Raw genomic sequence first — 24,834 nt, forward strand, 5'->3', positions numbered from 1 at the left:
GTGTTTTTATACTTTTGTCTTTTTCATCTTAAAGGGAAAAAAAATCTTTTAAACGCAACAAAATAGGCCTAATAAACTTTTTTTGTAACTACATTTTACATAACTATAATATAGCAAAAACGTGCTTTGTTTAATTTGTCAAATATTTGTTTGTTTCTTTTCTGTAGCATTTTTAGAAAACTTAAGAAAAAAAACTAACAATTCTGTTCTGAAAAGTAAAGAAATATGAAATATGTACTGTACGTGATGGCGAATTGGATTATTACTACCTATGAAAATGTACTAGTCAGTCATATTTTCAGTGCTGACGTTTTTGTAAGAAAAGCACCTTGAGAATTATTTTTTTTTTTTAAGTCAGCGTCACGTAGCTTGCCGAGCATGCGCCCACGCGCCTCTTGTTTGTGTACTAAAGCAGAGTAGAACTTGCCTTTGACTGCAGCGACCCCTAGTGTGAGAAACGGTGAACTTCATTTCCTCCACCCATCAAGTCGCCGGTCTTCACCTGTGGACAAGCAAATGAGTGGTCGCCAATCAATCGCATCTATAAACAATCAAGACAGTCACGTTCGTACCTGACAAAATGGAGTCGAAAATATCCACACAGGAAGGCTCACGTCGAGATTCGAACCCAGAACCTCAAGACTGCGATGCTGCGACGACAGTATGACGCCTCACTTCAACCAATTTGAACTTTTTCATGATCCCATCAAGGATGTCCTTCTTCACCCACTAAGACAATAATAATCATCATCATAAAAGACAAATGGATCCTTGAATTGACTTAAGTTAGAAATATTTAATTTGCCGTTTGCCTTCCTTGTCCTGGTTGGACATGACAGCGCTTGATCCGGGAAAAAAATAAATAAAATACACCTGTGCAATAATTAGTTCAAGTGGTGACAGAAAGAAAACACAAACACGTGAAAATGTTGATTGATCTATCGTGCCATGAACATAAAAGTCGTCAAGTCCAAAATCTGTCAGTGAGGCGCAACAAATGAGTTTGACGTAAACATTCATGAACACGTGGACTACAGTGAACCCCCAAACGATACGTAACAAAATCCCACAAACCCCAGAAGGGGAAAACAAAACAAAACAAAACAAGATGGCATCACGAGCGCTAAGCAAATCACTCTGCCACAAGATGGCGACCGCAAATTCCACAACATCCGGCCACTGTCAGTTCATTTGGTCACCTCGCAATTAAAGAAAAGTCTCAGGTGTGTTCTCTGCAGTTTTCTTTTCTCGTTCCCTCCAATTTCTCGTTTCGAAGCAAGTGAGTGCTTATAAATGAATATTGTGCATTGAAAATAAAATTGAAATCATGGCAAAACTTGTCCAAGCAGTACAATTTTTTTGCACTTGGTGACGCTCGACTGAAGGAGGAGGAGAGGCTAACGGCTAGCACGCTAGCCAAGGGGGTGAAAATATTTGCAGAGGTCCTAAATATGAAGGGAATTGCTGGAAATGCAAAATAAAGTCAAACTATATAGTGGTGACGTGGAGATATACACTATAGTTAATTATTATTATTTATTTATTTATTTTTTTTGTGGCTAAAATGGTGCCCAGTGACATTTAGGTCCCAGCCTGTTAGCTAGCAAGCTAGCAAGCTAGCTGCTAGCCTCTCGCATATGTGAAGATGTGCAAGCAACCCAGTTGGATACATGCCAGCCAACAGGCTACAAAAAACAAGTTACAAAAAAAAAAAATACATTTTTTTTCTTTGTTGGGGGCGGGGCATCGACAGATGTATGACTTTTGCATTCATTTGAATGGGGAAAGTTGATCTGGGGAGGTCAGAAAACGAATTGAGCTTGTATTGTCAACGGGCCACTGTACTTCCTTTTGCACAAAGAAGCCACAAGATGGCGCCAAATTTTAGTAAATTTCACATTTTAAACATGATACGATAGCACATTAAAATGTGAAATGTATCAGGCAATAAAAATGTGACTTCCAAAATGAAGTCATTTCTTCTCTTTTTGTGTCCTATAAATCAAAACAAATTTCTGCGTTACTAATACTGTAAATAATAATAATAACAACAACAACAACAACAATAAAGTCTTTCAAATGATTTCAGGGCTTATATTTACATGAAACTTAATATATTTTTTTTTTCTGGCATGGCAGCCAATGGATGGAAAACAACCGTCAACACATAACTGCCATGAATAATAATAATTATTATTTTGGAATGTTCAGGTAAATTGGCGGGGAAAAACCTGAAATGTTATGTTGTTCAAAAAACAAAGTATGTGAGGGTTCACCGTCTGCTCAAGGACGAGATGTTGTCGTTGCAGGTGCGGATGCAAAAGTGGTCGTTAAGACAAAAAAAATCAAAATAAAAAAACCAGTTGACGCGACAAAAATGTTGGGAGGCTCCAAAGGCAAAAAAAGTGGCTCCCGTCTCGTATTTGCATATGCGGCGATTAGAATAATCAGATGAGCGCGCGACTCGCGTGGTGGCAGCAGAAAAGTGGACGTCAGCGAGGGCCCAAGCGGGCGGCCGGGACTCGAACCCTCGCAGCGCCGTCGACACCTGAGATGAAAGAGCCACACGCCTGCGTGCCAAGTCCGGAAAACCGTTAGTTAGTTCAAAAAAAAAAAGAGCAGAAGAAGAAGAAAACGCTCCGAGTGTGCGGAGGTAGAGTCTCAGTGTTTTTTTTTCACGCTCTCCTGCTTGTTGTGCACCTTCTGGTGGACCACTTTTAACGTGGTCAGGAAGTTGCCCAGGAACAGGACCAGGAACGTCAGAGCCAGCATCAACACCTGAAACACACAACAGGAAAATTAGACAAAGGAATATCGGCAATTTAAAAAAACAAATTGGCAGCCAATATAAGAGCTTTTTAAAGCCATTAAACTCTGCATTGTCAGTTTTCACTCAGTCCCTCGGAACGCTCTGCACCTTTTTGTGATTGTTTCAAATTAGAAAAAAAAATAAAGTAAAAAAAAAAATACATAAATATTTCAACATTTTGGAAAACTTTATTTACTGCAGAAGTTAATACAAAGCTTTTTTAAGGATTTTTTTTTTTAATTCACTGAATTAATTAAATGAAATAATAATTAAATACATATACATATTGTGCAAATCCACTCATTTAATGAGTCAGCCATTTTGTGCCTCCCAGCACCAGAGGTCGGCCATTTTGTGCACATTTCTGCATCCTGGCAACAACGTCGCAAGCGATCCTCACCTGCCACTCCTTGCAGTCGTCGCGTCCCGCCAAACGGAACAAGCTCACCGAATTATACAGCTGCCAAAACTGGGAGCAGAAAAAAACAAAAAAAACAAAAGCGTCAGCCGATTATGGGAAAGGAAAAACACTCCCGAAGACCATGCTAACTTCCTCTTAGCGTTTGCTAACTAGGCTAGCGACATTTTAAAGACAAAGCCTGGATTGTTTTTAAATGAAATATCGAGCAGATGTCACTCTTTATGTTGTGTATTTATTTTTACAGTTAACTCAACTGTGGTGTTATTAAAAAAAATATATATAAAAGTACTCTTATTAGCGACATCAGAATAACATATGCAAACACACTTGCTAGTTGCTAATGCTACGCAAGCAAAACGGTGCATTCAGGGCACTTGCACAGCGTCGGAAACTTCGCTTTTCTTCGATAACGTTTTAAGGGGGAAATAATCGGCCCATTTGGCCGATTGTTGTGGCCCTAATTTATGTATTTATTTGCTCATCTACTTCTTATTTACATGTATACTTACTGGAAATGTTTGTTTTTGTTTTCCTAATCATATTCTTGACTGCACGACCGATTTCTGTTCCATGTACAGCACTTTGTATATAGCAATGCTTGTTGTAAAGTGCTTTATAAATAAAGTTGAGTTGAGAAAGAAAAACAAAAAAACTCACGTGGCCAAAAAAGAGAAAGGGCAAAAGAAAAGTGAGGCCTCTCCACATCCACGACTGAAATCCTTCTACACAGGAAAACAAAAACAATCGTGAGCAGTCGGCATCTTTGCTTCGCCTTTTTTTTTTTTTTAAGTTTCTTTGAATTGTTGTAACTGACCCACTGTGAGGTCCAGCTGATTCCTCTCACCCAAAGCGCGCAGCCTGTACAAGCAGCCACTCTGATAGTAATACTGCAGGAACTGCACAAAACCTGGAAAAAAAAAAAAAATCACCAACGGACCAGTCGGTGAGTGATACCGACACATTTTTGGATTGGTACTAAAAGAAAACAAAAGTAGCAAAAACTGACAGTCAAGAAATCAACATGTGATGCTCTGGCTCCCTCTAGTGGCGTGCTAAGTACACAAGTCAATCAATCAATCAATCAATAAAAAAAGTCACGCTAGCACAAAAATCACAAAATCAGTCACGAATGTAAGTTAAAGTATTTCAAATGCAAAAAAATAAAAAAAAATCCAATGCAAACTTACTCTGATAGATGGAGAATGCGAGGAACTGACTTCGGAACCTCTGATACATGGGCCCCTCCGGCCTGTGGCCCCCGACAAAAATCACAACAATGGAAAAAATAAACACAGAAGTTGCGCAATCTTCACACGCGTTTTGATTTGGTTTGATTTATGCAACACGAAATACAAAATAAAAGTGAAGAAAGAAAAGAATAATTCATAAAGTCACAATTGACATCTTCAAAGGGAAGTACAACAACTTATCACTTATTAGATCATGATAATGGACAAGAAGTTATTATATTTCATAAAATGTCATTAAAATAGAAAAGAAATCAAATGACGAAAAACAATCAATGAAATTGATGAATTTGTATTTGTATTTCATTCAATCAAATATATTACTAATTATTATATTATATTAATTATAACTCTGTTAAATAAATTAATATTTAATTTCATTAATATATCCATCCATTTTCTTCCGCTCCAGACTTCGCTCTCCCCAGCCACTTCAACCAGCTCCTCCCAAGGCGTTCGTTCCCAGACGTCTCTCCGGCGTGTCCTGGGTCGTCGTCCCCGGGGCCTCCCGCCGGTGGGACATGCCCGGAACTCCTCCCCAGGGAGGCGTCCAGGAGCCAATCGAACCACCTCAGCTGGCTCCTCTCAACGCGGAGGAGCAGCGGCTCGACTCCGGATGAGCGAGCTTCTCGCCCGATCTCGAAGGGGGAGCCCGGAAACCCATTTGGGCCGCTTGTGTCCGGGTTCTCGTTCTTTCGGTCGCCACCCACAGCGAGTCATCACCATAGATGAGGTCGGAACGTCGATCGACCGGTAAATCGAGAGCTTCGCCTTTTATTATTGTTATTAGCATTATTATTTACATTACATATTGAATCATTTAATGCTGATTAATATTAATTACATGAAATAAATTAATGTCATATTGACTTTAATTAATGTATGAATGAATTAACATTTGAAAATAAATCTCTACATATACAATGAATGTAAATGTCGATCTTCTAATAATGATGACTGACGTGAATTGACGAGCGAATGACGGTTTGAGGTACTGACCAGGTGAGCATGACGCCGGACAGGAAGGTGGAGACGTAATGATGGGACACCCACCAGCCTTTGATCCTGACACAGCACGACAAAACGGACGAGTCGCGCGTGAGCGATCGTGATCGCGATCGTGATCGCGATCACGGTGAACCCACCTGGATCCGTTGGTGATGAGGATGCTTTCCCTGATGGTCAGCGTGCAGTAGTACCACACCAGCAGGAAGTTGAAAATTTCGTCCGTCACGCTGACGACAGCAAACACAAAAGCAGAAATCAGATTTCAGAGCAACAATTCAAAAACAACAATCGGACACAATTTGATTTCATTTGTCAAAATGTTTCATGTCCCCCAAAAAATGACATAACATATCTTGATGCCCGACCACAGTTTGAATGAATTCATTTAGACTTTTTCATTTTTGAAAATCTGGTTTTTAATTTTCTTTTTTTTTTTTCCATTCATTTAATTACATTTTCTGTTTTTATTAAAATTACAATTTTTATGAATTAATTTAGAGTTTTTAATTTTGAAAATGTGGTTTTTAATTTTTTTATTAATTTAATCACATTTTAAAAGAATAGTTTTTACTTAAAATTACAATTTTAAAGAATGAATTAATTTTAATTAATTGTTTATTTTATTTTGAAAATGTGTTTTTTTAATTAATTTAATTACATTGAATTTTTTAAATTAAAATTTTAAAGAATGAATTAATTTGAATATATATATTTTTTTCTTTTTTCTTTAAATGTTGAAACTGTGTTGCGCAACACAGGCAATGATTGAAGCGGTTTGAAAATCCAACATGGCGGCCAAACTGACCGATAGTTGAGGACGAAGAGGCACGAGATGGCCCCCAACATCAGGATGATGGTCATGTACAGCTTGAACTTCTCATACTCGTCCTTGTAGGCGAACCTAAAACATCAAAACGCGATTTCAAAACATCCGTCCGACCTCGACGAGCGTTTTCGCGGTCGTACTTGGCCTGGTTGCTGAGGAGCGTCACGTTCACGTTGCCCAGCACCAAATTCAGGTACAGTCTGACACACAAACACACAAAAAAAAAAAAAAAAGAACACTTGAGCGACTCACTTATTCACTGAGCCGTCACCAACATCTTCAAAAATGGAATTATGCCCTCTCGTGGCAGAAAAATGACCAACAAATATCAATATCACACTTATTTTTGTTTTTTTTCAGTACATCTTCTTCATTTTAACTCAATTTTATGAATTATGAAATTGCTTTATCAATGACTACGGCCATATTTCTATTAGTTGAACATTTTGTTTCCATTTTTTGTTAACGAGTATGAAAACTTAGTAAAATATTTTCTTGATCATTTAGAACAGAAATAAAAGTTGCGCAGGCCATGACAAATTTGTTTTCAGAAAGTTGTCTTTGTTAAGAAGACGTTTGGATTTGTTTAAAAAAAATACACAAAAGTACTGACTGTGTCTTCTTCGTGTTCTTAGATTGTATTTTTGAAACGTATGCAAAAGTGAGTCAGTTGCAAGTCAATGTAAGCGGACGCGTCTTCTTCTACTGAAGACTTGCGTCCGTTTCCCCGCCACTCTTATGAGGGCTCCCCCTAGTGGCCCGCCAAATAATTGCTCAACAAGTCAACAATGGAGCCGTTATCGTGGCTGTGCATAAACGACAAATATCGTGATAACTTCGATAATCTAACGGGAGACAAAGCATCACGATTTACGGCGATTTCGATATATCGTCAAACCCGAAGTTGGAAGTCACTGACCCGTTTTTCTTTGGCAAATACGCTTCCATGTCAAAGAAGACGTTTTCTTTCTCTTTGATTTGGTTGTGGATGTGCGCGACCTCTTGCATCTGTTTTTCGTCGCAGTCTTGCGCGCATCTGCAACAAAATAACAAATAAAAAACACGTCCACAAATTGATAAACAATTGGTTGCGTGGGTGTTTTGTTGTTTGTTTTTTTTCCCTTACTTGCTTAAGCCGCATTGCAGCTCTTTGAGACGTTTGCGTTGTTTTCCGATGGCGCCGCTGCACGTGCTCTGAAGATTTGTCAGCTCCTCAAGTTTTTGCCGGTACAGTTTGTGAGCTTCCTGCAATCGCACGCAAAAGCGCAAGAAAAATATGGAAATATGCGCTTTTGTCGCGGGCCACGACATAAACGTTGAATCGCTTCCTCAGCGCGCATGACAACAAGACGAATGATAGATGACAACAATTTTGAAATCACAAGTCAAGAACGCTTTGTTCAACAATAAGTCAGTGTTAATATTAGCCGCCATTTTTGGAAATTTTGTCTCAGTTTTAGTCCAGTTTAATTTTGAGTTTTTAAGTTTGAAAATGTGGTTTTTCATTTTTATCTTTTGAAATTTAAATGTTAAAATTGTTATTTGTAATTAAATGACCATGTTTAATGAATTAACTTTTATTAAGCGAAGAACATTTTTCGTCTCGTCTTCATTAGTCAACGAAAATGCATACTAATTTTGTCCCAGTTATTGTTTATTAATGATTGTTTTAGTCTCGTATTCGTCCGGCAAAAAAATAAAAAAATAAAAAAAAGTGTGTTGACGAAACTATTTTGGTTTACTTTTCGTTGACGAAATGAACACGACAATAAGTGACTTGAATCGTTTTGTTTGTCGGACTTGCTTGATTGACTTACGCGGATTCAAACCCACGACGACGACGCAGTCGTGTTAACCACTATTGCAACGTGCTGTTCGATGAAACCATTTCATTAAAAAGCCGAATCGTTGCGTGCTTTCCATGTTCGGGATATGAAAAATGTTCGATATCGCTTAAATTTGCATTGTGAGTTCGAGGGGCGAACCGTTGAACGTTGTTGTATTATTGTTAGCATCCAAAGTGCACTTGCTAACACTAGCTAGTATGTGCTACCAAATGATGCGTTCAAGGACCGTGGAATAATTCGCGCTCGGGAAGGGAACAGGTAGATTAGCAAAAGAAAACTTAACAAATACATAAAAAAATAAATAAATTAAAAAAAGCAGAATTCTGTTGCGTCGTGTGCTCGTTTCGCCGCAAAAAAAAAAAGAAAAACACCACACCAGCACTTCGGTTCGGTGTGTCGGCCATGACGTCGACAGGCACCCGGCGACGATTTTGTTTTCTCTCTTTCACTTAAGCCCAATTCCACGCGAGAACTTGCTGAAAAAGTTGCTTTTAATTAAATGAGAAAGAATGGCGAGCACCGGCTCGGTTCGGTTCGGTTCGGTTCGGTTCTGTTCTAATCATCCGCCGCACGCACGAGTTCGACCTCAGCAAAACGAATTGAAAGAAGCCACCTGCAGTTGTTGATGTTCCTCGTCGATTTCCTGCCACTCCGCCTGGAACTTGCCGATGGACATGGTGGCGGTGTGCAGGAAAGCCGATGAGGAGCAAGGAGAGAGAAGAAGGAGAAAGGGGAGGAGGAGGAGGAGGAGGAGGAGGAGGGGGAACAAAAACAAACAAACAAACAAACAAAAGAGAAAAAAACAAGCTCCACATCGGATGACTGAACTGTCCACTCGAGAACGCGTTCACGGGGCTACACTGCGCAGGCGCATATTGCGTGCAACGGGAAGGGTTTGCGCATGCGCACATCTTCGTGTCGCAGTCATCAAAATAAAACTCGCCGAAAATAAAACCGCGACTAAAACACATAACACGACTTAAAATTATAGCTATATACTTACTTTTAAAAAGGACAAAATTATTATTCAATAAATATATATATATTAAATATATATATTCGCGCGATTCTGTTGCTAGGTTACAAGGAATGTCCTCTCGGGTCCAACCAAACAAGCTTGCAGAGATTTTACAGGGAGAAAAAAAAAAAAAAGTCCATCATCGGAATAAGGTACAATTTATTTCTGTTTTGATTTGTAAGTTGATGGTTAGCACGTCTGCCTCACAATGCTCAAGTTCTGGGTTCGAATCTGTGGAGTTTACATGCGCTCGAAAAACATTCTGACGAGCTGCAGTCAAGACTTGACTGATGATTTGACTTGAAATGTTGTTGCAACTGGCGTCATTTTTTTTTTTTTGCGTCCAAATTGCGGTTTGGTGCCAGATATGCCGTTCCTGAAAGCGGCCGGAAGGAACCCGTCACGTTCGGCCTCGCTGGAAAACAAATGCAACAAGTGCGGAAGGCGTGCCACGCTTTTCTCCGTCAACGGAGACCAATACACGGGCGAGTGGCTCGACGACAACAAGCACGGTGGGTGCATGACTTGAAAAACAACTAAACGAACTCTGACATCATCGTTTGCTGATATTCGAAGGGTGGGGGATTCAGGTGTGGAAGAAGTCGGGCGCCATTTACAACGGCGAGTGGAAGTGTGGAAAACGTGACGGCTACGGCAGCCAAAGTCGACTTCGACCCGACACAAACACGTATGAAAACGTGTACTGCGGACAGTGGAAAAATGGCATGAAACACGTACGCAACTACTTTCAATTTTATGCATTTCAATTCATTTTCAAAATTGCCTTTCTTAGTTCGTTTTTACTACTTTAAGCTTTTTTTTTTTTTTAGTTTTTACTTTAATTGTATTAGTTTTATAACATCATCTTTTATTTATTGATTTTTTTTAAACTCATTTATTGCCAGTCCAATAAAAATGTAACTTTGACGTCTTTACCCATTAATGGCAGTGAATGAGTTCATTTTGTGTATGTAGGTTTTAAAAAATCATCACATATTGTGCTGTAAAAACACAAAAAGATATTTTAAAATGTCAGTGTTCATTTCTAAAAGCATTTTCATGTTATTTCGTTGACATTTTTTTTTTACATCAAGTTTTTGTCAACTAAAATATTCATATGAAAATAGTATTTTTTTTTTTTTTTTTTTCCCACCCAATTTAATTGGTGACTTTTCCTAACTTTGCACTGACTTGCTCACTTCCTCCCTTGTGAGTTTGTAATATGTGCTTCTTCTTCTTTCTTTCTTTCCTTCCTTCCTTCTAATCGAGGGTGACGGCGTGTACTTTTTCAAGAGTGGCTGCGGCGCGTACGAGGGCGAGTGGCGCGAAGACCAGCGAAGCGGCTGGGGACGGATGCTCTTCCGCGACGGAGACGTCTACGAGGGAGAGTGGACCGAAGATAAAGAGCACGGGTTTGGCATCCGTCGCTATGGTAACACTCTTTTTGCTTCACTTCGCTTCCATCAACCTCCAAAGTGGAACCTCATCAAAGTAGAGGGAAAAAAAATGGAAGAATGGAAACATCGAATGGGACACAGTCTTGCAATCGCTGTGAAACGCCACCAGGGGGCCCTATCGTTCTTCCTGGCTTGTCGGGGTTGATTTTTACTTTCACTTTGGAGGTTCCAGAGGAATTTTCTTTCAATAGCTTTCACATTTTGACTGTCAGCCGTTTGTCTCAAGCCAACGGGAACCGCTACGAGGGATCCTGGAGGGACGGCGAGAAAAGCGGTACCGGCAAGTTGTACTTCCGCGACCAAGGCCAGCTGTACCGAGGCCTGTGGGTGCGAGGCGAACTCAAATGCGGCACCCTGGAGGACTTGGCGGGAGCCGAAAAGTGTCCCATTCCGCAGGTACTAAATGGTCACAAAGTAGGGACTTCATCTAGACAAACAGACAAGAAAGTAAAAAGACGCTACGTTAGCTCAAAAAAAAGTGGAGTGAGTCACTTACGGTGGCAGATGTTGATCGGGCTGGCAAATTGTATCGCCGTCGCCTGCAGATGACGTCACACCACAGAATTGTCTGGAAATTGTCCGTTTACAATTGTCCAAAATAACAAAATTTATCGACTAAAACTGTAAAAACGTAAATAAACCTTAACATATAAAAGCATTATCATTTAAGAGTAAAAAAAATAAATACATTGAAGCGCCTTCGCGCTTGCCGGCTGACGTCAGTACCGCAGCGCTAACGAAGTTGGCTTCGTTTTTTTTTTTTTTTTTTTAGCTGCTCACATATCAATAAGAAAAAAAAACAGTCTTAATGATAAAAGAAACACATTAACAATCTAAACTGGCGATATTTATCACATCTGAGACAATTCTTTTTGTGTATTTATCATTTATTCAATCTGCACCGACAACTGTAGTAAAGTCTTCTTCGTTTGTGCTGGCATGACTTGTCATACTGCCCCCCGCAGGCCAAGTCGCGCACAGCACAAGTGGCCGATACAAACGATTTAATTCTTTTACATTTTATCATTAGTTTTTTTTTAAAATGAATTATACAGCTCTTTTTTTTCTTTTCTTTAGGTGAAACTAGTGGATGTGACGACAGTTCTACAAGAAGCTCAGTCGGCTCACTTTGATTGCTGATGTTTGCAAGCAACTTTTATACATATTAAAATAAAATACAATAATAAATTGTACTCATTTGGAATAAAAGGGCACTGTAGCCATCAGCAGGTGCTTTATTATTATTATTATGTTTTCCTGGTGCTCAAAATCAGCTTGAAGATATTTCCAGTGCAACAGTAGGTTCAAGTGATTAAAAATAAAAAAATAAAAATAAAAGCAATCAAACGATCACAGTTGAGACTTTTTATGTTTTTCAAGTTTCATGCAATCAATATGTGACAGCTTTTGTTGCTCAAATGAGATCAAAATAAACGCGACGATAAAAAAACGTGAGGTCATCAAGTTGTTAGTTGTCTCAAGCACATTCGGATGATCGGGCCACATTTCAGCATGGTCCGATTATCGGATGTCTGTCATATTTCATTTTGTGGTTTGGGGTGTGTTGACTCATTTTTTACAGCAAAGATTTTAGTATGTCTCAAAGGATTATCGTAAGCGATTATCCTGTGTGGTGTGGGGGAGTTAAAAGTGATTTTCCTCCTCTATCTGCTGGTAAAAAATAAAGCTGCTTCCACAAATATTACGATTATCTCAGGAAGACGATCTTAACCAATTATCTTGCGGTGTGGAGTTTTTTGAGAGCAAGGAAAAGCACAGGACTGATTATTGAGGCTGGCTCAAAGATAATCTTCACCAATTAACTCAGAAAGATTATCTTGCGGTGTGGAGTTTTTTGAGATCATATCTGCTCTTGCAAAGTTAGCACAGGACCGATTATGGAGGCTGGCTCAAAGATACTCCTCACCGATTAGATCAGAAAGACAATCTTGACCGATTATCTTGCGGTGTGGCGTTTTGTTTTGTTTTCTTTTTAAGGGAAACGCGCGCTGGGCGAGCGCAAAAGGGACTCGCCTCGATTGTCCATCTGGTCCTGCAGCCTGGTGAGGTTGGAGAGCTCCTCCAGCTCCTGGAACTGGCGCTCCGTCTTGTGTCCGACCAGCGAGCGGTAGAAGTGCACGGCGAAGACGATGAAGACCAGGCCGAAGGGCACCACGATGGAGGTGGAGGTGACGGCGGCGGCCACGCCGGCCGACACGGCGCTGGCGTTGGCGGCGCCCCGGGCGGGCTTGACGGGCAGGAACTTGACCCAGCAGAGCAGCACCACCTCGGCCAGGAAGAGCAGCGTGCCCACGACGGTGGAGAAGGCCCAGGCCAGCTCGATGTGGCGGTGCATGCGCTCGTGCGGCGACTCGCTGACCGAGTTGAGGTTGTGCACGTTGCTGACCGCCTCGATGTTGGGCAGGATGCACGTGCTGACCATCAGGGCGAACAGGTGCACCGCCACCAGCACCGTGGTGCACGCGCTGAAGGCGATCAGCAGCGCCGGCGGGTACGGGTAGCTGTTGTCCAGCTGCACCTCCACCATGGCCACCTGCACCACCACCACAACATTTTGCACATCCGGAATACATTTTCACCTTCAAAGTGATTTGATTGACAAGAGGGCTGGGAACCTCCGGCGACCTCGCGATACCATATGCGATATATATCGCTCAGGTCATAAATCCACATATATAATAATAAATACAAAAAATAAACATTCAAACAGAATTCAGAATATAAAATAGAAATATAAGAAAAAACTAAGCGCATGAGTCTTGCTCGCCTGAAGACTTGTGTCCTTTTCCCCGCCACTCTTATGAGGCGCCACTGCCCCTAAGTGGCCAAATCGGGTACCACATCAACAGAAACAAGTTTCGAGAGAATCTACTCCAGAAGATGTTAGTCTCACCTGAATTCGAAATTAGCTACCAAAGCAAGTTTGTTTGTTTTTTTATGGCATTTCATGACTCGCGTTAGCATGTCGTCATTCGAAAGAGCCCAGTAGGCGTGGCTGGCACATGCCACTTTTGCGATTGGCCACTTACGACCGAAGCCCGCTGAACTCTGCCTAGCAACAAACACGAACTATGAGCAGGTAGAAGTATTGAACTATTGCGGTGGATATAAATGGCTGCGCCTTCTCGATTCGATACATTTAGCGACCTGACAGCATTGTGTGAAATAAACAATTGAGGTCGTCACCATAGCGAATCCGGAGAGCAGCGCGGAGGTCCGACTGGAAGCTTTGAGTTTGGCCCGGCTCAGGTAGAGCTTCCTCCACGACAGAGCTTGCAGGGAATGCTCGCTGATGCTCATGTTGCGCACCAACGACTCGTTACTCTTCACAGCAGCAGCTAAGAACGATGAGCATATTTTACATTTGCTGGGACAGAAAGAAACATCAATTTATGCTAACTAGAAGGAAGCAGCTTTTGTTTTATGTCAGCCGTCTCGTGCCGCTCTGGCTGTAAATTACCCACAAGTCTTTGCGAACGGCGAGCGCAACATCCGCATTACAAGTTATTCATTCGTATTTTTTTTATTTTCGTTTTGGCGTTAGCAGCTACGTTATTATAACACACTGGACACAACGTGAATACAATGGGGGAAAAAAAAGATTTGTTTTCGTTTTGTCAGCGCCAATCGGTGTCACCTGACTTCACTCATCCAATGGCTGTAGCGTTTATCCTTACTCAGCCAATCGAGAGCGAGCGTTCACACTATTCCGGAAGTATCTCCTGTCACTCGTCTCGTGTCTTCTTGACCTCGTTTCAAAAATCTATTGACAAATTAAACAAATTTGCTGACCCCGTGACCGGGATTTTAAAACCAGAATCACACGAAATCACTCGGCAAACGCGGTATTAATTAAACTAACCCTAAATTGCAAGCATGAAACACATTCGGGAACATATTGACGCTTTGAACAACAAAAACGTTGTCTGGCTAGAAGTTATTTATTTTTATATAAACAATGATAAATTAGGTAGCAGGTGGCGCCACTCAGCCATTATCGAAGTACTTTGAACCAGCCACAAGATGGCGCGCTTATGCAAGAATGATCGGCTGTGTAACTATATATATATATATATATATATATTACATTTTTGATAATTACGTTATGACTAAAAAATATTCGGGACAAAGATGTTGAACTCATGACGAATCAAATGTTTTTTCTTTAAAACGAGGACGCAACTGATGTCACATGAGCACCATTAACATAAAAAAAATATATATATATATATATATAACCCAGGCTTGGCCTGAAATCGTGGCCATGTTGGATGAGGATGTGGCAGAGTGATGACGGCCAAAACATTCTTCATAAAGTTCTTGTGGCAGAGCGCGCTTGCTTCCGCGTGTTTGCTTGTCACTCCCACCTCAAGCTTCATGTAAAAGTGACACAAATGGCAAAATACAATTGAATAATTGAATGCGACCATAACACGAAAAGTCAAAGTGGTGGAAATGGACGTTGATGTTACAGTCGGCCGTTCTCCTCCTCCAGTTTCCGGAAGAGCGCCAGGCTGCGGAGGCGCGACTGCTTCTCGCCGTTCTTCCAAAGGATGAGCTGGTGGTCGGCCGAACACGTCAGCAGGCTCTTCTCCGGGAAGGCCAAGAACATCTCCAATGCCGGAAAAAACAAACAACATTTCATTCATTTTGAATTCTACTTTGGAAAACATTGATCAACATTTTTGCCAATTTGGATTATGTTTACTGTCCAAACCAAGAATTCAATCATAATAATCATATCACGTTTGGGCATTTTCTGCACTTTCATTTTGAGTTCGGGTTTGGTTTACAAATAAAGAGATGGAAAATTACCAAAAAATAGACCAAAAAAAAAAAAAAAGATTTATTGAGAAAATAATCAACATGTTTCATCAATTATTAAATTGATAGTTGCATGTAAACAATTCCCTAATTATCATACAGTCAAACCAAAACTTTTAGTGCAATTTCGTTTTCAAAGGCATGTTTTGGCCCTTCTATGTTTAAAATGCACACTAATGATAAAATGATGGGAAATGTAATAAGAAAAATTACAATCAATTAAAGAAATAATGATCAAATAAAAAAATCAATAAAATACAAATAAAAATACTACTAGTACTAGTTAGTATTAATCTTTTTTCCGATATTATTTTGAATTGAAATTCTAGTTGAACTTCAATTAATTGCACAGCCCTATATGAGCTTTTTTTTTTTTTTTTTTTTTAATCGTATGGTGACCTTCATAATAGGGTCGTATTGTGATGTTTGGATATCGTTACATCCCTATTAGAAATGTAAAATTGTAGTTTAGGATGTTTTTTTTGTAAGACGCACCTGGACAGCACCCGAGTGTCCAATCAGGTCGCCCGTCAACTCCAGCGTCTTGCTGGGCGGCGGCATGTCCGAAATCTTCTTGGCCGGAGGACACGCCCCCGACCTGCTGGAGCGCCCCAACGTCCACATCCCAAACAGGCCTGAGGAATCGATTACATCGCAGTCAAGTACTCAAAAAGTACTCGTTATGTGCATGCATGACAAATATATGTTGAAAAGTCCTCTTACAATAATAACGTGTTTGTTTTTGGTCAAGGAAATTGTTACTTTACTCAAATTTCTGCAGGATTATTTTTATCAGCATGAAATTGTAATTTGTGGGGGGAAAAAAATATGACAAAAACAATTTATGACAAAGTTGGCATTTCACCAGAAAAAAAAAAAAAAAAGTAATAATAGCACAAGAACAAAAAAATGACAATGTCAATGACATTAATACAAGAATAAAGTAAGACTTTTATCATAATGGGAATTTTTGTGCAAAAAAGTAATCTGACAAGAAGACAGTATATTAGAAAAATAAAAGCAGAATTTGATGAGAAAGGATTTAATTGTACAAGATTAAATCTAATAAAGAGGTGATTATTTAAAAGAATAAAGTAAGCATTTTATTATTTCAAAAAAATTGTGTAATATTACAAGAATGATAATGTCAGAATTTTTGATAGTACGTAGGAATTTTTGTGCAAAAAAAAAAAAAATTCCCCTTCAAAAATTGTGCCTTGTTTTTCTTTGTACAATATTTTCCTCAAAAGAATGAAATCTTTTAGTTTGTAAAATCACAACTTCAATTCTTCTAAAATGATGTCTTGATTTTTGATTGTCATTTTTGTAAAACTCGCTTCTGGTAAATTCAATATTTTCCACAACATTGTTTAGCTTTCAAATGTTTGTTTAACAGGCTTTTAAGAAAATGTTTTTTTTCTCAATAACAAAAAATGTCAAATTGAAACTATTTGTTCTGAAGGATTCAGATTTTTCTTAATACATTTGACAAGAAACAAGTCAAAACTTGATGAGGGGGACAAGTATTGCAAAAACATGGAAATTGCCAACATGAAGTTGTCATTATTTTTTGTATCGTTTGATATGAAGGCGATGGACCTGAGGACGCGGGTTCGCCGGCCAACGGCAGCTCTCGTATCTCCCACATCCGCACGCTGCCGTCCTCCGAGCACGACATCAGCGCGCTGGAAAACAACAACAAGAACAATGCAAGCCGACGCGGAAGAAACACAAGAAAGGTGCCGCGGGAAAGTCCACCTGTCGGAGAGCAGCGCCACGTGCAGCACGTCCGAGTCGTGGGCGCACTTCCTGTACGCCAGCGCCGCCTTGGTCGCCACGTTCAACACGTACACGCCGCTGCCCACCGCCGCCGCCACCAGCTGGAAAACAAAACAGTCAAAAAGTATATCCGGAGCAGTGTTAGGAAATAGTTTGACAATTTTTCATTTTCGTTCATTTGGAATTGTATTTTTCTTTAGTTTGAATTGGTTTTCAGGGCGGTTCTGATCGTTTTTATTAGTTTTAGTTTAATAAATGCTTAGTTTTAGTTTTGTTTTAATAGTGTGTATGACTTGTGTGCAATCTTTAAAAAAAAAAAAAAACACCATGCGATGTCATCTTTTGGTGCTTTTCTATTGGCTGCTGCAAGATGACATCACTTCTGTGTGACACATATCATTCATATCAAAATAAATCGACCTCAAATCACATTTTAAAATCATCCTCAAAGGCTCATGCATCAAATTAATTACCAAAGGAAAAAAAACAAGGACATAAACATAAATTAAACATAAAATGTAGTTTCAGTTTGTTTTCATTATTTTATTTTGTAAACGAAATTGTTTTTGGAAATTTAGTTTTAATCCACTAAAATAACTTTGGTCCACAGAAGAATCAAGTCCAAATCGTTACCAGAAAATATTGATAGACAGCGAAAGAGAGAGATCGAGATTTTAAGAAGGGTGTGTAGACTTTTTTTCTACGCATCGTGAGGACGTGCGCGCGACTGACGTTGCCGTTGGAGGCGAGATGCTGAATGGACATCTGGCTGGTCTTGGGGACGTGGGACTGCGCGTCCTGGTTCTGAGGCTCCTCCCACAGGATGTGCTGATAGGCCAGCACGTCAAAGTCCAGCGCGTCCCAAACCATCAGCTCGCCCGCGTGGGACCCGCTGGCGAAGGCGCCGTCTGCGGGGGGGGGGGGGGAACGTTGTCAGGTGGGCGGGGCTCGGCGGACCGGCGTCGGGCCGCTCACCGTTGACGTTGACCAGGGCGCGAATGTGGTCCTGGTGGTCCGTCAGGCAGCGGACCTCCACAATGGAGAGGGCGCTGCCGCTCGCTATCACCTTGTAGATGACTGACAGGAAGAAAAATACAACATTTCACATTTCAACAGCATTTTGCTCGTAATGTTACGGAAAATTCAAACATTTTCATTCCATCTGGTCAAATGCACAATTTGTCTTCCCTCATAAAAACATTCCATTGTGTTCAAGAAAACAACTTTTATACTCAACTAAATCTTTTTTTTTTTCTCTTTTGTCAAATTTCTTCTCCTAAAACTCCAACTTTTTATTTACTATTTATTTTCTTAACTTTTGTCCCATGTAAAACGATTCAATTATTTTTTTTTTTGTAAAACGACCTCTTTCTCCTTCTATTTTCGTTGTCATCAACCTGTAATTTTCCCACCCCCAAAAACTAATTTGTTGAATGTAACCAAAGCGAGCTTGCATGCCAAAATTTTGACTGCCGACAGAACCAAAATTGTCCGTTTGACGATATGGCAAACAATCATTTACCGATGATCTTATCGACGGCGGCGGCCACGCAGTTGCCGGGCAAGTGGATGAGCGAGCCGATACCTGTCGGAAAGAAAGACGGCAGCAAAGGGTGAGAAGAAGCGGAGGAGGAGGAGCCAAGCGAATGGCGTCCGTCCGTCCGTCCGTTTGTCCGTTTGCTGGCCTGTATCGCTGCGTCGCTCTCGAAGACACTCCAGACGGAAGTCGTTGGTCCACGCGCACAATTCTTGAGCGCCCGACAGCCACGCGTTGACGCGCTCCAGCACCAGGATGCACTGACGCACAACAACAACAACAACAACGTCATCACCACTACAAAAAAAAAAAACAAAAAAAAAGCGTCCAAAATCCACTAAAATTTTTATAAAACTATTTTTTTTCTTGTAAGATTGCCACTTTTTTTTTTGTTGTCATCAAATTCTGTATTGTCCAGTAAAATGTTGACTTGTTTAACCCACATTAGAACTTTTTTTTTGTCTTTAAAATTTCTATTATGTTGAAAAATGTTTTCTTTCTCTTGGACAAATTTAGACAATTTCCCCCTCACAATTTGGACTTTTTCATTGTAACAGGTCCAACTTTAACCCCATAAAAACTCCATCTTTTTTTCCCCTGTAGTTTTTTTTTGGTAACATTTCCGATAGTCAAATCACATTTTTTTCTTTCCTAAAAACTATTAGCCTTTCTTCATAAAATAATGCATTTCATCATTAATTTAATTTTAATTTATTTTATTATTTTAATTTTAATTGTTATATTTTTAATAATTAACATTTTACAGAACATTGTTTAGCTTTAAAATGTAAATGTTTAAATTTTTGTAAAACATTTTTTACTTGTAAGATTGCCACTTTTTTTGTCATCATCAAATTCTGTATTGTCTGGTAAAATGTTTTTTGTTTTTTTTTCACCCATATTATAGCATTTTTTGGTCTTTAAAATTTCTATTTTGCAAAATGTCAACTTTTCTTCGGCACAAATTTAGACATTTTCCCTTTTTGGTAAAGTTATGACACTTTGTCCTTCAATAACAAAAAATGTCAAATGTCAACTATTTGTTCTTAAGGATTATGATTTTTCTTGTTAATACAATTCGACACTTTTTGATCTAATTCCAGCTTTTGAATTGATATTTTCTCCCCAAATATTCTTGCTTTTTCTTGAAATAACTTTTTTTGATGACTTTTGTCCATGATAAAACTTGCGACTGGACCGAGCGAAAAGCTGAAATTTGACGATTGACCTTGACAGATGAGCGAAGGTCGACGACGGTGTGCAGTCTGTCGCCAGTGCGGAGGTCCCACAGCTGTCAAGGGTCCCGGTTAAGGACCCTCTCAAGTCAAGAGCAAACCCAGAAACAAACTCTTTGGCGCCCCCCAGCTGAGGACGAGGAGGATACGCTGACGCTGCGGTCTGACGAGGCGGTGACGAGGCGGACGTGGTCGCCGCAACGCAAGACGGCCATGGCGGTGATCTGCTGCGAGTGGCCCCGGAGCTCCTGCACGCGCTCGCCCGTCTGAAAAGGGGAGGAGCTTCATTTAGCAGGCTGGAGTCTTGTCCAATAGAGAGAAAAAATAAATAAAAATAGTGCTTTACCGCCATCTTGTTGCGTCTATTTGCAGTTATGAATCTTTTTGGGTGTTTCTTGTGATGTTCCGACTACCTCTTCAAATCCAGAATTTGTTTCTCTTTTTGGTTACACCTATATTCATTTATGGATTTATTCATTTCAAAAAGGAAATCTTATTCTTCTAAATTATTATATATTTTTCCTCATTAAATGATAATTTACATCATTTGTATATAAAATTTTATTTGCTTGCAAAAATTTTTTCGTGTAAATTACGCTCTCCAGTTTTTTGTGTTAAACCTGTTTTTACATATCAACTTTTTGCTAATAAAAATATTTGCTTATGTGATTTTTTTTTTTTTTTAAATACAAATGTTTTTTTTCTTGTCAAATTTGTACTTTTTTCCTTATTAAAATGTGATTTTTTTTCTAATAACGTTGCAACCTCACCTTCTCGTTCACTTTTTTCCTAATTAAAAACATAAAAGATCCAAGACACTATTTGCACGTTTTTTTTAAGTTAAATTTTCCAATTTCATGAAATTTGCTTAAAAAAAAAAATTATAATTTGTTTGTTTTTTGTCTCACAACTTGTAGAATTGTTTTGTATCATTTCAATGAACACATTTTGTTTTTCAAGCGTGAATTTTTAACAGGCCGCCCACATCCCCTTTCACTTTGCATTTACCGCCACGTTCCAGACCAGCACCAGGCCGTCGTCCCCGGCCGACGCGCATCTGCCAAAAAAAAGAAAGAAAAGAAAAAGGCATCCAAAAAGTCAGTCGTCGCTTGCCGTCTGTCCCATTTTTACACCTCGACAGCCCTCAAACCGCCCCCAGCGCGTTTCCAATCAAAATGAAAAGAGATCACGACAACACGTAAGATTCAATCTTGCCAGGCAATTTTTCTGGACGATGACCGACAACAGGGCAAGCGTGACGAGGCACACCTGCCGCCATTCTGTCCCTTCCTGCCATCCACACATACAAAGTCACTTCAGTTGTGTTGAAAATCACAATCTGACCACAAGATATGAAATTTTATCTTCCCGTGACCCGTGCAAGCTGGAGTAACACATTTTAAAACACACCTGCGCCGACACCTGAGAGGAAAAATGAATAACTGGACATTTTCCACTTGAGGGTGTACTCACTTTTGTTGCAGGAGGTTTAGCTAGTAATGGCTGGATTTTAAGTGGGCAATTGTTATACTGTGAAAGATGTATGCTGACTCATTTTTCATGAAAATGTCGTTTATTCAGTGTTGTCCCATTCAAAAAAATAGTAGAAAAAAAATCTGGACTGTGAAAATGTGAGGAATGGATTGTACTCACTTTTGTGAGATGTATCCATATTTAGGAATGCTAATGCTAATTAGCGCGCTACTCGCGGCTACTTTTATCCCTCAAAATAACGACTATTCATACAAAAACGCTTCAGGAATGTATACAGAAAAGCATCTTAACATTTCTCACCGGCATATGCTTTTCCGACGCTGAGGAAAAAAAAAAAAAAAAAACTTTTTTTTTTTTCTTCTACTCTCTAACGTGGCGACAACTTCACTGTGTATCAGAACGCGCGGAACCACACTGCCCCTAAGCGGCCAAATCGGGTACAACATGAATATGCGTTCCCAGTACACAAACAAGGGCAAGACAGTCGAAAATAATTGAAATAAAGTCGATTTCAGGACATTTAAAATACATTCTTAATTGTACTAAATGAGAATCGATTATTTTTTTTTTGTGCGAGTGCGCGCAATCACAAAGGCGATGATGCTGCAGCTGCTGCAGCTGCTGCTGCTGCTGCTGATTGTGTTCTTGTCATGCTCTACTACTTCTCCTGTCAATCAAGGTAGGGATGGCGTGTAACGGGGGGAGGGGAGGGGAGGGGTTGAGGCGAGGCAGGTTGGGTGTCTCTCTCTCTTTCTCTCTCTCTCTTACCTGAAGTCATCAATCTGCACCAGAAATCGAACAATGTCAAAATGTCCTTTCAGCACCTGCAGTTCAGTGAAGCAGTTTTTGGGCTGTTCCTCACCGATGCACAAAACTCCGCTTTTCTGCAGATGGAAGGGGGGGGGGGGGGGGGGGGTGCAGTTTTTTCACTTTGAGCTTCCCCACTTTATTCAATTTAAAAATACATCCATATTATTGTTTACATAAGATGAATTAAAAAAAAAATACTTGTATTAATTTGTTTGAATTTATATCTACACTTTTTTATGATATATTTTTTCCTAATGTTGGTAATAATTACTACTATTATTGTTCAAAAATAATAATAATAATAAAAAAAGTCACATTGTCGCCCTTCTGATGTGACGTTCACGTGATCTCACCTCCACGGAATTTTGCGTTTCACGACCACCAAAAATCCAGCGAAGCATGACTGCTGTCTTTTTCAGCGAATGTCGTTAGCTGGTACAAAATATGAGAAGAGATATGCTTGCATTTGTGGGATAAATAACAACACGGACCAAAAAAAATAAAAAATCAGCGCAGCTTTGGTTGAAGGTTTAGCGGAAGCAAAACATCACATGCTAGCTGACTGTGCCGCGTTCGCGGCCTTTTTCGGCTTACCGATCATCGGTGTAACTATTCAAGTGCCCGCTTTAGATGCGACTGAGGTCGTCTTTAGAAATCCCATCCAGTTGGGCGATTTGACTTGTTAGTATGACGGGAAGGAAGCTTTTAAAAGGAGAACTTGAGGTCCAGTTACGACAACAACAAATCATTCATATGACTTGACTACGGAAGCTTGTAGTGGACAATATTTGACTGCTGTACCGATACAAATACTATGAAGGGATATTCAAATAACTCACACAGGGTAACACCGTAAATCTTTAATGTCGAGGGTTTATTTTATGTTCCAAATGCGTAAATAACGTGCTTAATATCAACAACTTCAGCGCGTGATCATTCAAATTCCAATTTTAAGTGAACGCACCGGGAGAGTAATTCTGCTAGTATGCAGCAGATGGCAGGATGCGCCAATCTCACACACCTAAAAAGGCAGATGAAATACAAAAAATTGTACTTTATTAACATCATTTCACCAAGACGTATATAACTGCTTCTCATAAATTTCCAATTTTTTTTTTAACGTTACGACTACCTCTTAAAATCGAGAATTTGTTTCTCTTTTTATTTATTTATTTATTTTTTTTAAATGAAAACTTTTTTCCTGTAAAATTGCAAGTTTATGCTCCAAAAACTGATTCTTTTCATAATTACTCATTTTATCATACAATCAGTACTTCATTTGTATATAAAATTATAAGAACTATCTCACGTAAGTTACAGCTTGCCTGCAAAAAAAATTACATTTTATTTATAAAATTTCTATTTCTTTGGGGTAAATTGCGTTCTCTTTTCAGTTTTTGTGTAAAAACTGTTTTTATGTATCAACTTTTTGATTAGAAAAATATTTGCATATGTAATTAATTAAAAAAATAAATAATTTCTCGCTAAATGTTTACTTTTTTCCTTATAAATTTTTTATTTATATTTTTCTATAACGTTGCAACCTCACCTTCTCGTTATTCCCCCAATCAAAAACATAAAAGATCCAAGACAATTTTTTTTTAAGTTAAATTTCCCAATTTTTGCTCATAAAATTTAGATCTTTTCTTTTGTCTCACAACTTGTAAAACTACTACTTTCCTATCATTTCAATGAACACAACATTATTTTTCCATGAGTGAATTTTTAACAGCCGCCGACCTCCATGTTGTTTACTGGTTGGGTCGATTGGAGATGACACGCACGTGACGTGACGTGACGTGACGTGACGTGACGTCAGGCCAGGCGGGCCGTGTGACCTTCATGGCGGCTCAGATGCTGATTGGTGATTTAGTGTGGATCCGCCGCTCTTGCCAGGGCTGGCGAGGTGCCTTCATGCGATAATAGAAAAGCTCAAGGGCGGTGAGCAGAAGGAGAGAGTGGACCGTCATGGAAAGAAAGAGTTTTTTTTGTTTTGTTTTTTTTAAATGAGTGAAAGCATCAGCAAGAAGATGACAACGAGGCCACTAGAATAAAAAGTAGGCAGGCTATAAGCTAGCAGTTAGCGAGACAAGACAACTAGTCATTCTTTTCTACGCAACGTTACTTAGCTGTCATTTCATTTCCCTTCCTTGCTAGCAAACAGTTTGCCCACATTGTCGCCTGATGACTTTCCTGCCACGAACCTTCCGAACTGACAACTTACCTGTCACATGGCCTGCTTGCTTAACTCGCCGCTTCACGCACTGCGGCGGCCTAGTCGAGACCTCGACGCGCACTAATCTACAAGTTGTTTGTCTTCCCGAAGGCGGAAGGCGCGCGGATCTGCTGTCTACGATTCGAACGAACAGAAAAGTAGTGCCTGGCGGTAATGGCGTCCGACTTTTTTTTTTTTTTTTTTTAGAAAGGAGTTTAGTGATGCAAATGTATCACTCTTTTGAACACAAATTGTTTTTGAAGAAAACCGCTTGATTTCCGTGACC

The 24,834-nt window shown here is 39.7% G+C and overlaps 4 protein-coding genes across 17 annotated transcripts; 1 reads left to right on the forward strand and 3 right to left on the reverse strand.

The window, feature by feature from the left end:
- Positions 1 to 776: 776 nt before the first annotated feature.
- tmem120b (transmembrane protein 120B) lies at positions 777 to 11,148 on the reverse strand. 3 transcript variants are annotated; one of them, XM_077498468.1, is made up of 12 exons: positions 11,130 to 11,148; positions 7,438 to 7,556; positions 7,231 to 7,347; positions 6,452 to 6,511; positions 6,291 to 6,386; positions 5,623 to 5,712; positions 5,477 to 5,542; positions 4,418 to 4,479; positions 4,045 to 4,137; positions 3,888 to 3,952; positions 3,210 to 3,278; positions 777 to 2,778 (listed from the first exon to the last, which is right to left on the reverse strand). In XM_077498468.1, exons 3-12 carry the CDS (start codon positions 7,317 to 7,319, stop codon positions 2,662 to 2,664), a joined length of 807 nt encoding a protein of 268 aa, XP_077354594.1. In that variant the 5' UTR covers positions 7,320 to 7,347; positions 7,438 to 7,556; positions 11,130 to 11,148; the 3' UTR covers positions 777 to 2,661. The 3 variants fall into 3 exon arrangements, with proteins under 3 accessions (XP_077354594.1, XP_077354592.1, XP_077354591.1); XM_077498466.1 differs by lacking the exon at positions 11,130 to 11,148 and adding an exon at positions 8,772 to 8,910; XM_077498465.1 differs by lacking the exon at positions 11,130 to 11,148 and having other exon boundaries at positions 7,438 to 8,122.
- On the forward strand, positions 8,772 to 11,859 carry LOC144002850 (MORN repeat-containing protein 3-like). Of its 4 annotated transcripts, none has more exons than XM_077498472.1 (6): positions 8,772 to 9,328; positions 9,542 to 9,688; positions 9,753 to 9,910; positions 10,446 to 10,608; positions 10,846 to 11,029; positions 11,711 to 11,859. In XM_077498472.1, exons 2-6 carry the CDS (start codon positions 9,544 to 9,546, stop codon positions 11,712 to 11,714), a joined length of 654 nt encoding a protein of 217 aa, XP_077354598.1. In that variant the 5' UTR covers positions 8,772 to 9,328; positions 9,542 to 9,543; the 3' UTR covers positions 11,715 to 11,859. The 4 variants fall into 4 exon arrangements, with proteins under 4 accessions (XP_077354598.1, XP_077354596.1, XP_077354595.1 ...); XM_077498470.1 differs by having other exon boundaries at positions 10,860 to 11,029; XM_077498469.1 differs by lacking the exon at positions 11,711 to 11,859 and having other exon boundaries at positions 10,860 to 11,656.
- orai1b (ORAI calcium release-activated calcium modulator 1b) lies at positions 10,916 to 14,431 on the reverse strand. Of its 4 annotated transcripts, none has more exons than XM_077498478.1 (3): positions 13,841 to 14,267; positions 12,668 to 13,187; positions 10,916 to 11,060 (listed from the first exon to the last, which is right to left on the reverse strand). In XM_077498478.1, exons 1-3 carry the CDS (start codon positions 13,952 to 13,954, stop codon positions 11,041 to 11,043), a joined length of 654 nt encoding a protein of 217 aa, XP_077354604.1. In that variant the 5' UTR covers positions 13,955 to 14,267; the 3' UTR covers positions 10,916 to 11,040. The 4 variants fall into 4 exon arrangements, with proteins under 4 accessions (XP_077354604.1, XP_077354603.1, XP_077354602.1 ...); XM_077498477.1 differs by lacking the exon at positions 10,916 to 11,060 and adding an exon at positions 14,332 to 14,431 and having other exon boundaries at positions 11,831 to 13,187; positions 13,841 to 13,992; XM_077498476.1 differs by lacking the exon at positions 10,916 to 11,060 and adding an exon at positions 14,292 to 14,315 and having other exon boundaries at positions 11,831 to 13,187; positions 13,841 to 13,992.
- A 145-nt stretch (positions 14,432 to 14,576) lies between these two features.
- On the reverse strand, positions 14,577 to 24,690 carry wdr41 (WD repeat domain 41). Of its 6 annotated transcripts, XM_077498458.1 has the most exons (17): positions 24,558 to 24,656; positions 23,298 to 23,354; positions 22,928 to 23,035; positions 22,687 to 22,765; positions 22,292 to 22,407; positions 21,038 to 21,086; positions 20,179 to 20,295; positions 20,023 to 20,085; positions 18,943 to 19,054; positions 18,780 to 18,842; positions 18,233 to 18,334; positions 17,990 to 18,165; positions 17,237 to 17,358; positions 17,078 to 17,163; positions 15,974 to 16,113; positions 15,127 to 15,266; positions 14,577 to 15,027 (listed from the first exon to the last, which is right to left on the reverse strand). In XM_077498458.1, the coding sequence occupies exons 4-17, from the start codon at positions 22,732 to 22,734 to the stop codon at positions 15,012 to 15,014; spliced, it is 1,350 nt and encodes a 449-aa protein (XP_077354584.1). In that variant the 5' UTR covers positions 22,735 to 22,765; positions 22,928 to 23,035; positions 23,298 to 23,354; positions 24,558 to 24,656; the 3' UTR covers positions 14,577 to 15,011. The 6 variants fall into 6 exon arrangements, with proteins under 6 accessions (XP_077354584.1, XP_077354586.1, XP_077354585.1 ...); XM_077498460.1 differs by lacking the exon at positions 22,928 to 23,035; XM_077498459.1 differs by lacking the exons at positions 22,928 to 23,035; positions 23,298 to 23,354 and having other exon boundaries at positions 24,558 to 24,690.
- Between the last annotated feature and the right edge of the window lie 144 nt (positions 24,691 to 24,834).

The sequence above is a fragment of the Festucalex cinctus genome, chromosome 15, assembly GCF_051991245.1.
Source record: "Festucalex cinctus isolate MCC-2025b chromosome 15, RoL_Fcin_1.0, whole genome shotgun sequence".
Taxonomy (NCBI): Eukaryota; Metazoa; Chordata; class Actinopteri; order Syngnathiformes; family Syngnathidae; genus Festucalex; species Festucalex cinctus.